Source organism: Carya illinoinensis, chromosome 13, assembly GCF_018687715.1.
Source record: "Carya illinoinensis cultivar Pawnee chromosome 13, C.illinoinensisPawnee_v1, whole genome shotgun sequence".
NCBI classification, from domain to species: domain Eukaryota; kingdom Viridiplantae; phylum Streptophyta; class Magnoliopsida; order Fagales; family Juglandaceae; genus Carya; species Carya illinoinensis.
This window is the reverse complement of record NC_056764.1, coordinates 14,676,525-14,690,720: the sequence shown is the minus strand read 5'-3', so window position 1 is coordinate 14,690,720 and position 14,196 is coordinate 14,676,525. Positions and strand designations below refer to the sequence as shown.

General features: G+C 40.2%; 1 protein-coding gene across 1 annotated transcript; it reads left to right on the top strand.

Moving 5' to 3' along the window:
* LOC122290976 lies at window positions 1-717 on the top strand. The gene has a single exon (XM_043098633.1). It carries the CDS (start codon window positions 1-3, stop codon window positions 715-717), a length of 717 nt encoding a protein of 238 aa, XP_042954567.1.
* The last annotated feature ends 13,479 nt before the right edge of the window (window positions 718-14,196 follow it).

Sequence of the window (14,196 nt, the reverse complement as noted above, 5' to 3'; positions counted from 1 at the left end):
ATGTCAACAAGACTAGACAATGAGGAGCTACAAATGGCAGCAGTGCTGTGTCACCTCTTGTGGAGCAGGAGAAATGCTTTTGTCTTCAAGAATCAGTTCATGAGTCCTGAGTCCATTACAACAATGGCTCAGGCTGAAGTTTCAGTGCTGAGGGAGGTTAATTCCAAGGTTAGTAGCAGGCTGGAGGGAGGGGAATCAACTGCAGTGGTCAGTAGGCAATGGCAAGTTCCTGAGTGGCCTGCTGTAAAGGTGAATTTCGATGCTGCTTTTGATAAGTCTTTGAATAGAGGTGGAATAGGCATAGTAGTTAGAGATAGTGAAGGAAAGTTAAAAGCATGCCTAACTACATCAAGGAACAAGGTTTTCTCGGCTGCCCAAGCAGAAAAAGCTGCATTGCAGAGGGCATTGGATATGTGTATAGACATGGACTTGACCCATGTTGTCTTCGAAGGAGATGCAAAGGCAATCATAGAGGCTGTCAATTCAAGAAAAGAGGATTTTTCGTGGGGTGGCCAAGATACAGATGATTTGCAGCAAGAGATGAGGCTTCATCCGGGTTGGAAGCTGTCTTTTGTTCACATGTCAGCAAATGGTGCAGCTCACAATGCTGCAAGGTTAGCTATTAGGGAGTCCAACGAGAGAGTGTGGGCTGAGAGTGGACCCTTGGAGGTTATGAACTTTGTTTTGAGTGATGTATCTATTGCTATTGCAAGTTAATCAATGAAAGCAGGTTTTCTATCAAAAAAAATAATAATAATTCACCACAAGGAATACATCAATAATAGTCTCCAACAACAATAATTCACCAAAACCAAGGGTAAATGTAGCAGGAATCACGGGGTGCAATAATAATAGTTTTCAAGTAGGAATCACATCAACAACAATAATAAATTTATTTTCTATAACAAAATTTGGTTTCTTTTACCACATTCAAACTATTTTTTGAAATAGTATTAGAAATATAGTAATTTTCAACAAAGTCAAAAAACAAGATATGTTTTTGTAGATCATGCATCTTTTCTTTCCATTTTTGTTGAACAAACAATCTTTCATTTTCATTAAAAGTATCATGTTACCATCTTCTTTTTTCTTTATTATAAGAAGAATTATAATCATTGTACAAATCAATCAAATCAATTTCAAAAGTTCTATTTATCCCAGTTAACTATTATGAATAGTAAGAGTAGCAAAATCAAAATCCGAAGAAGTAAAAGGCATGGAAGGGGTCTCTTCATCTTCTTCTTCTTCTTCTTTAATAGGTTTATCCTTTTTAGACATATCTGTATTTTTAGTAGTATAATAAGATGTGCTTACTTGGGAGGCATTAGTAGTACGGTCTAGATATTGTTGGATATAATCAAGATTAATTTCATCATAAACAAACTTAGCATGCTGAGATTCATGTTCCAATAACCATTAATCAACAGGAAGAGTGATATTTGAACTAGTATACTTGGTATGATTCAATCATATTTTTTTAATGGTCCTATAAATTTTGTGGAGGGACTCGAGTTGCCCTTTCGGAGAGGTGGGCCCAACATAGAGGCCCTACCCAAAAAGTGGTGAGGACTGGGTCGTTGGAATCTTAATGACCTACACAACTCCATCTCGTAATCAATCACCAAAGGAGCTAGAATGGATAATTGATCCGGGAAGTTGAGGTGAATCCAACATTCCCGGGATGAGCATCAAATCAAGAGAATATAGACATAAAACCCAACAAGATGATCCTTAGTATCTAACATTAACTACCTATTAGGGGTGGGCAGCAGGGCCCCGGAACCCGCTGCCTCGCCCCGTTCGCCCCGCACCCTCACCCGCATATGCGGGGCGGGGCATCTGCACCGCAAGGGCGGGGGGCGGGGCCCCCCGCCCATATGGTGGCGTCCCAGTGGAGGCGGGGGACGGAAACGGCCTCCCCCCGGTATGTTTTTCCCCCGCCCTGCCCCGGTTATTATATATATAATATATAATATATATTATATTATATATATTAATAAGTCTGCTTATATGAAACAGCGCCGTTTTGTCCATCATAAAACGGTGCCGTTTCATTTAATGGGTTAACCCTAAGTCCCCAGTCTCCCCCCCCCCGGTCCCCTCCCGAGTCCCTTTGCACATCCGAAACGGCGAAACCCAATCTTCTCGAAAGATCTCTCTCCCTCCCGTCGCCCCCATGTTCCCTCCTCCCTCTCGCAACCAGTTTGTCTGCCGCACGCCATGTTCTCTCCTCCCTCTCTCTCGCACAACGCACGACGCCGGACGCACGCCGCATGGTACACGGTAAGTTAGCGTGTTCTCCTCCTCTTTTGATTTTTATTTTTCTTAGTTTTGATCAGAAATTGGAGGAAGTTGGAGGAAGGATGGGTTGAATCGGAGATGGAGGATGGGATTTGTGAATTGTGTGCTGTGAATTCGTGACTTGTGTGATTGTTTCGGATTTCAATTTGAGGTTTCGGATTGGAACCTCCATTTAAATTGGGGTTCCAATCCGAAACCCTAATTTTTTTTTGGAGTTTCATTGATTGAAACCTCCAAATTGAATTAGGGGTTTCATTGATTGAAACCCCTAAATTGATTTACGGTTTCGGATTGGAATTGGGGTTCCAATCCGAAACCCTAATTTGGTGGTTGGGGTTTCATTGATTGAAACCCCCAAATTCAATGAAACCCCCAAATTGAATTAGGGGTTTCAATCCATGAAACCCCTAAATTGATTTAGGGTTTCGGATTGGAACCCCAAATTGGGGTTCCAATCCGAAACCCAATTATTTTTTTGATGTATGCAGTTTTTGCTGATTGTGTTGGATTGTACTTTAAATATTTTTTTTTTTTTGTGTTGGAGAATCAAGAATGTCTTCGGATTTCAGTGATAGCTCGCCTTCCCCAGCCAACACCCCTACCCCAGAACCTAATCCTACTCCTACGCCTATAACGAGTACACCTTGCCCTGCTCCGAAGCCCACACAGGGCAAAAAACCTGTATCCATAGTTTGGCAACACTTTACCAAGCTAAAGGGTGGTGACCCCAATAACCCACAAGTTAAATGTAATCACTGTGGGAAAATGTATGGATGTCACTATAGGAAACATGGTACATCCCAGCTAAAGGTCCATCTAGAGGAACAATGCAAGAAGAGTCCAGTTTTAAAATCCTTAGTAGAGAATGGTCAATCTAGACTAAATTTTAAAATGGCGGATGGGAGTAGTGGGGCCGTGGGGCCAACATTGAAGGGGTATACGAAGTATAACCCCGATGAGTGTAGAAGGAAGTTAGCTCGTATGATTGTCATGGACGAGCTGCTTTTTCAGTTTGTGGAGGGTAAAGGGTTCCAAGAATTTGTCCAAGAGTTGGAACCGAGATTTGTACTTCCTTCTCGTCACATCATGGCAAATGATATTAAGAAGATGTACATCCGTGATAAAGATGTTTTGAAGGGCCAATTGGCAGGTTTGGTAGTTTGCCTCACTACCGATACTTGGATTTCTATCCAAAATATGAATTATATGTCGTTGACTGTGCATTTTGTTGATATTGATTGGGTTCTATACAAAAAAATTATTAAATTTTGTCAAATAACTGATCATAAGGGTGAGACGATTGGGAAGGCCTTGGAGGCCGCAATAAAGGAGTGGGGGTTGGAAAAGGTTTTGTCTGTGTCAGTTGATAATGCGTCATCTAATGATGTCGCATTGGGATATCTAAAGAATTATCTTAAAGATGCAAATAAGACATTCTTGGGTGGTGAATACTTGCATGTTAGATGTGCTGCACATATTTTGAATTTAATTGTGACTGAAGGTTGAAAGATGTTGATGACTCGGTTGCACGAGTTAGAATGGCTATGAAATGGGTGAGGTCTTCTCCTTCTAAATTGGAGAAATTCAAAGTTGCTGCAAAGGCTACGGGTATAACATCGAAGAAGGGTCTTTGTACTGATATTCCTACCAGATGGAACTCAAACTTCTTGATGTTGGAGGCAGCCCAAGAATATAAGACAGCCTTTCAATTATTGGGTGATGAAGACATCCAATATGTCAAATACTTTGATGAGCACGGGGGATCACGAAAGCCTAATGATGATGATTGGATGGCAGTTTCTACTTTCGTCGATTTTCTTGGATTATTTTATGATGTCACATTGAATATATCTAGTTCTTTGTACCCTACATCCCCTTGGTTTTGTCAACAAATATGTAGGGTAAAAGAAGAATTAGAAGATATGCGTAGGGGTTCTAATGAAAAGATGAGGGGGATGACAGTGACCATGATGCTAAAATATGACAAGTATTGGGGAGATTTGACTAGAATGAATATTTTCTTATATGTGGATGTTATTCTTGATTCCCGTCTGAAAGTTTTAGGCTTGTTATATGCGTTGGAACTTGTTCACGATCAGGTATGGACTGAACTTATTGGTGAATTGGCCTGAGATACCCTGAAAAAATTGTATGATGAGTTTAATGCAATTAAGGGTGGTACTACATCGAAGACACATACACCGACCGCAACGCCTTCTACAGACACCATGGCCGGGCCTCCTACAAAGAAACGCAGAATGCCATGGACTAAGACTCTCGCACAGAATTCCACACTAGTCCATCAATCTACAGAGGTCGTTTCTGAGTTAGACAACTATTTGTCAGCGGATATGGTCCAAGATGATGATGATCATTTCGATATATTAGGATGGTGGAAGAATGCCTCAAAAAAATATCCCATCATTTTTTAAATTGCCCGCTGTATTTTGGTCATCCCTATTAGCACCGTTGCCTCAGAGTCAACCTTTAGTACCGGAGGTCGTATATTGGATCCTTTCCGTAGTTCATTGTCTCCTACAACTGTAGAGGCATTGATATGCACAGAGTTGGACGATAGGAAAGGATATTCATGTTCTGGATATTTTAGATTTTAAGGAAACCGATGAGGGTGGTGATCAGTCTGGATTTGGACCATCCGGTAATTGTTTTTTATTTTATTATTTTAATTTATTTATATTCATTTCCATTTCATCGTTATTAATTTTAATATTAATTTTTGTAGTAACACATGAGACGTCTAGCACCTCTGCAACATAAAAATGTGCTCAAGCCTGGGCCGCTCCAACTGTCACACCCCTTGAATCAAAGACAAGCCACAGCTGACAAGCCTATTTAGAATATTCAATTTTTAATTATTTGTTCAAATTTTGTATTCAATGATTTGTAATATTGATACAATGTCTCTTGGACACTTTTATGTTTGTAATTTTGTAATTGTTTAGCCTTTCAATTTTGTAATAGCTTAGTTATTATTATTAGTTTATTACGTATTAGACTCTTAGACTAGTAACTTTTATTAGCCATAAAATCAATTACCATTCATAACACTTTTTTTTAACTGGTTTTTAAATTTTTTTTTTCTTTTTACTTATAATTTTATGGGCTGAAAAATAAAAATGACCTACAAGCTTTTTTTGGGCAAAAAATACAACCTTGTGGGCCATTTTTGACCCATTGCTGAGGTTTCTAGGCCCAAAATGGCCTAGAAATTTTCGGCCCAGAAAATGCTACTGGGCCCAAGGTCCAGAAGGGGGGTGCGGGGAGGCGGACGGATTGCCCCCCCACACCGATTTCCACATGCCAACCACTACACTGCGGACATGGAGGCTTGGCTCACGGAATCCGAGGAGAAACTACTGAAGGTAATGGAAATAATGGAGAGCTTACAATGGGAGAATGAAGAGCTGAAATGCTACAACGTCAAACTCAGCGACAAAACACTACCAAGCCATAAAGAGCAAGGGAAGGAGAAGCATACATGATGAACTATGTAGCCTAATCAACAAATACAAAGAAATGGAAAAGAAGATGGGAGGATCTTCCTCACTCGAACAGCTGCTGAACCACATAGACTTTCTTTACAGTGCGAAGGTGATGGCTGCTTCACTCTCACCAAAATTCAAGGTGCTGCAAATCAAGATGTACAATGGGTCCTGAGATCTAGTTGACCATCTGGAAAACTTCAAAGCGCACATGACTCTCCATGGATTCCCAAAAGAGATAGCTTGTAGAGCTTTCCCGTTAACATTAAAGGGCATGGCAAGAGGCTGGTTTGGAGCATTGCAGACTGGATCAATCAATAGTTTAGAGGAATTGGCCAAGCAATTCCTAACCCAATTCATGGCGAGCAGTAGGCGGTGAAGACCCGCAGAGTATCTCTTAAGCATCAAGCAAAAAGAGAATGAGAGCTTAAAGACATATCTGATCAGTGCAAAATTGCAAGTGCACAATATTGTAATTTTGTAGTAAAGTGATGAGAATAGTATCGTCCTCAGGGATTAATAACTTACTTTTGATAAATATCGAAATTAAACTACTCTCAACTTTATTTAGAAAAGTCACTAAGATTTTTGAAATTAAAACTTGAAATAAAATCAATTCAAAGAAAAAGAAAGCTGTTGTTTGAAGATCAAATTAATGAGAAAAAAACTTCTAAGAAATCAATTTCACCTAATCTCTGATTATGCTTTTCTCATCTAACTAATTGAATTTAATTTTCTCTGTTTGTTAGCAAAATCTCCAAACTCATCCAAAAATCTCTTTCGATAGTCAATTGGAAATATTCTTATTCATCATTTTATACAAAAGTAAGCAAATTAATAAAGTAAGAAAGCATTAAGATCAACGATTTTAAGACTACATAAATTCATATAAGTCTTTCGATCTCTATGTTTACCTAGGCTGAAATATCTAAATTCTATCCTATAATTCTCTCTTTTGATAGCAAATCACAAGAATAAAATTATCTAATTAATGGTCAGTTAATTAGAAGCAATAAGTTCAGAATAAATTAGACAAACATGGAAGAGAATTATTTCAAATTAGCATAGAAAAGCAAGCATAGTTTGAAACTAGATTACATCGTTTTTCTAGAATAAAGAAAATTTAATTCATACTAAAAATTAAATTCAACATAAATGAATTCACCATATTTATTCTAAGAGGAATGGAAGAAAATAAACACTGAAAAATATCTACTCGTAGTCGCAGATTCCTTCTCGCAGCGTCCTTCCTCTCAAAATGGAAAGAAAAAAAAAATCAAAATCTGTCGTTGCTTCCTTTGAGTGAAAGAGCCAAGCCAAAAACTAAAACTTCTTTTTATTCTGATCCTCGTGTGCAAGCAAGTTTGACAAAAGAGGAGATCATTTAGTGCAGAGAAGTACGCAGCCATAGCTGAAGAAGTAGATCATCTCCTCACCGTGGGTTTTATCAGGGAAGCATATTACCCTAAATGGTTGTCCAATGTTGTCTTAATCAAGAAAGTGAGTGGAAAGTGGAGAATGTATGTGGACTTCACGGACTTGAACAAAACCTGCCTGAAAGGTAGTTTTTTGTTGCCATGGGTTGATGTTATTGTCGACTCCACGCAGGACACCATGTGCTTAGCTTCATGGATGCCTACTCAGGGTACAACTAGATTTGCATGAACCCAGAAGATGAGGAGAAGACGTCATTCATCACATACAAGGGGCTTTATTGCTACCAGGTCATGCCTTTTGGTTTAAAGAACTCTAGGGTGACCTATCAAAAGCTGGTAAACCAGAAGTTCAATAAGCAAATCAGGTGGTCTATGGAGGTATACGTCAACAACTTGCTAGTAAAGAGTAAAGAGGTCGCCCAAGACCTGATAGACCTAAGAGAATCTTTCGCAATGTTCCGCTAGTATCAAATGAAACTGAATCTAGCAAAATGTGCATTTGGCATGGACTTGAGGAAGTTTCTACATTTCATCGTGTCGGAGAGAGAGGCCCAAGACTTTCAAGAGAGGCGACCTAGTGCTGAGAAAAACTGGGGTAATGAAAAATGAGGAGGGAAAGCTTGGCCCTTGTTGGGAAGGGCCCTACGTCTTGATTGCCAGCCAACCAGTAGCTAGGATCATATCACCTAGGGGACAACTGAGGGAAAGAGCTGCAACATCCCTGGAACATAGTGCATCTATGGAAGTTTTACCCTTGATTATGTAGTTTGTTGGATTCTTTTTTGCTTTTGAAGAATAATGAATAAAGGCGATTGTCTCCCTCCTCACATACAAACACCATATGTGAGCACTATGTCTCGTGGTGCCTCAAAGGGTGCGGTGGTCAGACAACCCTCAAACCCTCCAAGCACTATATACGAGCAAAGATTCGTGGTGCCCCAAAGGGCACAGAGGCCAGGCAACCCTACAACATCTACAAACACCATATGCAAGCCAGTAAGGTGTGGTTTTAATAGTGAGATAAGATATGATGGTTTTATATGAAAGTCGAAAGTTTTGAAAAAAATATTATTAAAATATTATTTTTTAATATTATTATTATTTTAGAATTTGAAAAAGTTAAAATTTTTATTATATTTTGTGTGAGAATTTAAAAAAATTTTAATGATGAGATGAGATAAAAATAATTTTACTATTTAAACGAGGCCTAAGTCAAGTCTCGTGGTGCCTCAAAGGGCTCAAAGGTCAGACGACCCCGCGACCCATCCAAACACCACATGCACGCAAAGACTCACGGTGCCCCAAAGGGCTTTGAGGTTAGACGAACCCACAACCCCTACAAACGCCATATGCGAGTGCAAGGACATGCAGTACCCCAAAGGGTGCGGAGGTCAGATGACCCCACAACCCCTCCAAACACCATATGCGAGTGCAAAAACTCGTGGTGCCCCAAAGGGCACTGAGGATAGACGACCTTGCGACCTCTCTAAAGACCCTAAGCAAGCCCATAGGCTCAGGTTGAAAAAAAGGCACGCATGGAACGAGTCCCCATGGCCAAACTCAATAGAGGCGGATAAAAAACCCAAGTAGCAAGCACCCAACAAACTAAGCAAGACACAAAGAAACGCAAACGCAAATCACAAAAGTGTTCATACATTGTATCAAATATGCGCAAACACAAATAACAAAAGCATTTGTACTTTGTCTGGTACAAAGTTTGGGTAGGACAAAAGATAACAGACACAAAAATCCTTTAAGAAGGCAGGGAAGTGGCAGATCCAACGTCTTTGGAGGGGGTGGCCATGAAGGCGTCAGGCATGGTGTCCCGCCCTAGTGTATCAATGAACTGGAGAGAAACGAGATCAGGCTTGAATGACTCAAGACTCAGCTTCTTTAGATCGGCACTAGGGTTCGCCAGTAGGAAAGATCTAAGCCTCACCACGCTAACCCCATAGCCATAGCAAAAGTCGCGATCATGGATAGACCTACTGTCCCAATCTACAGTGATAGGCACACAAGTTCTTCCTTAGAAGCTGCTAGTGCTGATTTCAATTCCAATATTTGTTGGTCTTGCCTCTTAACCTTCTTTTTGACATGCAAAAAGGAGTTCGCCTGCTCCTACTGATTTGCATCCACCCACTCCCAGTATTTTTTCATGGCAACATGCCTTTAGGAAAGCTCCTTCAAAGCCCCCCGCACTTCAGAGAGCTCAAGTCCAGCATGCCACCAACATTCTTTAGCATTCACCGCTAACTCTGAAAGCTAGATGCAACCCTGCTTAGCAGCCGTCAATTCCTCAATTCAATTCCTCCTGGAGACTAGACGATTGAGCTTGGGTAGAATCCCTCTTCGCCCTCAGAATTGTTAGCTCAAAGCTATTCTAGACATTGACTTCCCTTGCCAACATGAGCTCGCTATGGAGTTTAGATGCCGCCTCCTCACAAAGGATTTCCACATCGCCCATTAGTGAGTGGGCATAACTGTCTGCTCGCTTAAGGAGGATCTCTAGTTCAGCCCTCTCAACTTCCCACCATTTGAACTCTTTTTTATTCTAGAATGAAAAACGCATCCCAACCAAACCTCTTCTTCAAGCTTAATGCAACCCACCATGATCCAAGCAACTAGCTCATCTATGCCCTACAACAATCAGTGCACAAACGTAAAAAAGAAAAAGAAAAGACAGAGAGGGGTAGGAAGATGAAAAGTCATGCCGGAGAGAGAAAACCTCACAATTCACTAACCATGTCCTCAAGGGACCCCTTCTTAGAGAGGCAGGAAGGACCTACACTCCCCTCCACTTGAGACCTTGGCACTGGGCCATGTCGAGGCCCAAGGAAATAAGATCTTAGGGAAGTGAAGCTAGCATGGGCTCCACCACTAGGAGAATAACTAGTCCCCTCAATAGAACGAACAAGCTCCATTACCTTAGGTTGGGGAATGCACTCATCTTCACCCCCACAAGGGATAGATTCCCCTTCGCCCCCATATGTTGGGTCAAAAGGGGAAAGGATAGACACTCGTTCCCCACTTGCATCCAACTCTGTGGGCGAGGTCTCACCCTCAGAGATTGTAGTAGGTAGGGAGCTCGGGGTGCTTTCTCCCCCACCATGATCCTTTTAAGGTCTAAGGGCGACTGACCATCCCCGATCCTCACTCCAATCTCCACCCTAATCTTCATTCATTTCCTCGTCAACCATCGGCGAGGTGGTACCTGAGCGTGCTGAGGCGACAAGGTGATAAGGCCTAATGAGAAGGCAGTAAAAATGTATGTTTCTTCATCTCTCCCATCTCCCTCCAAGCCAGTTGGAGAGATGGTGGGGAGCTCGAAAGAAGGCGAGTGGGCCAAGTCACCAAATCCCTAAGAAGGGAGGTCAAAGTCAAAGGCGATGGCCAAATTGCTAAGTACTTGGCCTATTAAGTCGTCAAGGTTATCAAGGCCATGAGAAGTACCATGTGGTGGTGATAACCTTGCGATAGCAAAAGGCATTGACGAAAGCAACTCAGTAGCATTGGTAGAAGTCTTAGGCATTGACGAAGGCGGCTCAACAACATTGGTAAAAGTCTCAAGCATTGATAAAGGCTGCTTAGGCATAGAAAGGTCCTTGCAACAAAGGACGTCTTCCCTTTCTTGGGTTGCAGCATGCTCCTTGTGGGAGCGTTTGTTTGATTTCTTAGATGGCGAAAGGGCGGACCTCTTCTTAGGAGGTGCTGCTGTTTTTGGAAGGGCCACTATTTTAGCAAAAAATGAATGGCCTTTCACACCTAAGCGATCGGGCATGATTAGGAAGTAGTCAATGTTGGTGGGAGTCAAGAGGGCTTTGATCCAGATGTTGTCCTCGTTCTCCTAAACCTAGGTGAGGATCATCTCAATGTGAGCTTTCTCTCACTCTGATGGAGTGACTTGCATTGCTTTATTGTCAGGTACCCTGCAACAATTGGCGCTAACAGGGAATTCGCCCTTTTGGGCTTCACTGCTAGGAAATTGCCAACCTCGACCCGAGATGAAAAGGAACTTCTTTTGCCATTGTTTGGCATCGGAATGGTGAGACTCAAATCGTGCCAGGCTGCCCTGAGTGCGTGCAGAAATTGGAAATATTGCCCACTGAGCCTCTAATTGAATAAACTGTCAAGAAATCTCTAGCAGTCAAATCGGGGTACTCTTTCCCAGCTAGTCCCAAGGCCATCCGCCAAACCATACAGCTACACAAAAGAACTCTCCAAGCATGAGAGTGAAGTTGAGTTGGTGCCAACTTCAAGATATCAAGAATGTTGTGCATGAGGTGGATGAAAGGAAGTCTTAAGCCATGCACAAAAGCGCAAGTTGGCAAGGCTACCTTCTTGGCGAAGCCTTTGTCATCAACAGCACCCTGACAGGGAGTTCAAGAATCAAGAACTATGGGATCCCATAAAAATTCCTCATCTTGGTGAGATCCTTGGTGGTGAGAATAGACCTCCAATCAGTGCCATCAAAATAAGGAACGTCTCTCTGAATAGACGATTCTGGGGCATCTTGAGTGGGAAGATGTCAAGAGCTTTGTTGGGCCATTAGCAAAGGAGGCTAGGGTTTTCACGACAAGGGAAGAAGAAGAGATGCAGGAGGAAGAATAAGCTAATGTGAAGAGTGGAAAAGTTATGGTGGCAGAAGGATGACTATATGAAGGAGTAATGGAGTGACAGTTACGCGATTGAATAAAGAAGATCAAAGGGGACTGACAGCATCATCATTGCATAATCTGGTGATGTAACGGAAAGGAGATATGCACTAAGTGAGAGGGACACGTGTCACGAAAATTCACTGGCGTTTGAAATGTCCAATGCATGGGAAAATGAATCGCCAAGTGGGGTGTTTACTAGACTTCCACCCATGAGGGTATCGGTCAGGTGCCTACAAAATGATCGTCATGTTTGTCAAGATTTAGCCGTTATAGCTCACATTGGGAAAGGTCAATCTACCAACAGGGTAGCATCGTCATCAATTCAATTCTCTTGCTTTCATGCAAAGGGAATTTGGGCGCAAGGAAATTAACAAGGTAACTGGAAGGACTCAAGTTGCCCTTTGAGAGAGGTGGGCCAAACATAAAGGCCCAACCCAGTGAGTGGTGAGGATCAGGTTTTTGGAGTCTTAACGACCTACGTGACTCCATCTCATAATCACCACAGGAGTTAGAATGGATAATTAATTTAGGAAGTATGGGTGGCAATATGTGACACGATTCATGAACCCAACACGAACACGACATAAAATTAGTGGGTTTAGGTTTGATGTTAACGGGTTTGAGTCAAAATAGATTGACTCATTAAGACACGATTTATAAATAAGTCAGTAACGAGTCAACCTGCTTGACACAAAATCTAACCATTTTGACTTGTTCAGAATTAATTTAAAAATTAAAATTTTATTATTGCTAGGTTGTCATATTGGCATTTCTCAGTATGTTTATGTTTTTATTGTTGTGATTGTAATTTTAGACTTATGCTCATATTTGTTATTGTATAATTTGTAATACTGGTTTTATTATATGTTAAAATTTTAAAAATATTTATATATTTTTAAGATATTGTGGTTATTAATAAATATAGATTTTAACTTTTATGTGAAATTATGTTAATCAGGCCAAATGAGTTATACGTTTTAGTTCAACCCATTTACATGAAACAAATAGTGTTTAAATGAGTCGTGTCATATTAACATATTTCTAATTAATTATTAAACGGTTTAAAATGGGTGATACGACATGACTCGTTATCTAAATTGGTTGGATTAAAGTTTGGAAGTTTGACATGTTTAACTTAAAGGGTTGGGTTCAAGTTGACCTTTATGGTTATGAAACAATACGAACACAACCCGAAGACGATCATCCGTACTATCTATCATTAACTACCTACGTCTATATATACAATAAGCCGACATCATATGCAAATAATATAATCCTTCTTGAACACTATCTTGGTGGTATCCCATTGCACATATTACTTACTTAGGCATCGGAGATGCATCAGGCACACCAAACCACCATCTTTGCTAGTTGCAGGTAGCGAGTTTTGGCTCGCAGTGGAACATGTCTTTAACATTATGATTGTTTTCCTAATCTAACTCTTGTCTTAGATGATTTTAACGTTCTTAAAGTTTTAACTTCAATATTTTAACATCTAGTTACGATATGCCTAAAGGAGCAAACTTTTTGCTATTGTTTATCATCATTATTATAGAGTTTTGAAAACTAATATTAATCCTAAAGATGTTTTGAAAAATTCTAGTGATAAAATTTTGCCATTCCAAAGAAAAACTCATTAGATTTTCTTTCATCTTTAGGTGTGCGCGTCTTCTAGAAACTTTTTACATGCTGAACATTTCCTCGCACTTAGCTATATGTTACTTTAATAAAAATATCTCGCTTATTTGGTTTTTGTAGTAATTGCAATTGGATTTTTTCTTTAAATGTTCCAATATTGTGGCATGTTCTCATGCTAGATCCATTCACAATCCTTTAGAATTGACGACTCCTAAGCCACTTGATCTTCAAAGTATAGTATTGTTTAAAAAATCTTTAATATCTTTTCTCACTTGGCTTAATTGAAGCGGTTGATTTAGATCCATTTTTCAAGTCTAGCTATGAATCCTATCATATTCTCAATCAATCCTTTTTCAACCATGAGTTTAGTCACATTCTCAGCAATCCAGATTTCAAAAATATCACATTTCTAAGAATGTATACCGAAGGGAATGCAAGATATGGCAAACTATTAAGGGACTTTATACACTTCTTTTTTAAAAAAAAAAAAAAAAAAAAAAAACAAACACCATTTTTCAATGTCTTCAAAATATTGGGTGTTTTGAAATAACCAAAACATCTTGTGCTCTTTGGTAGATAACTGTTAAGACTTAAAATTAAAGCACTTGTAGAGTGGCTGTGCAAATACATTCATCTTCCAATTTATGTATATTTTTTATGGAA

Excerpts from the sequence above, each read along its gene's own strand:
- LOC122290976 (XM_043098633.1), top strand. The coding sequence starts at position 1 with ATGTCAACAAGACTAGACAATGAGGAGCTACAAATGGCAGCAGTGCTG.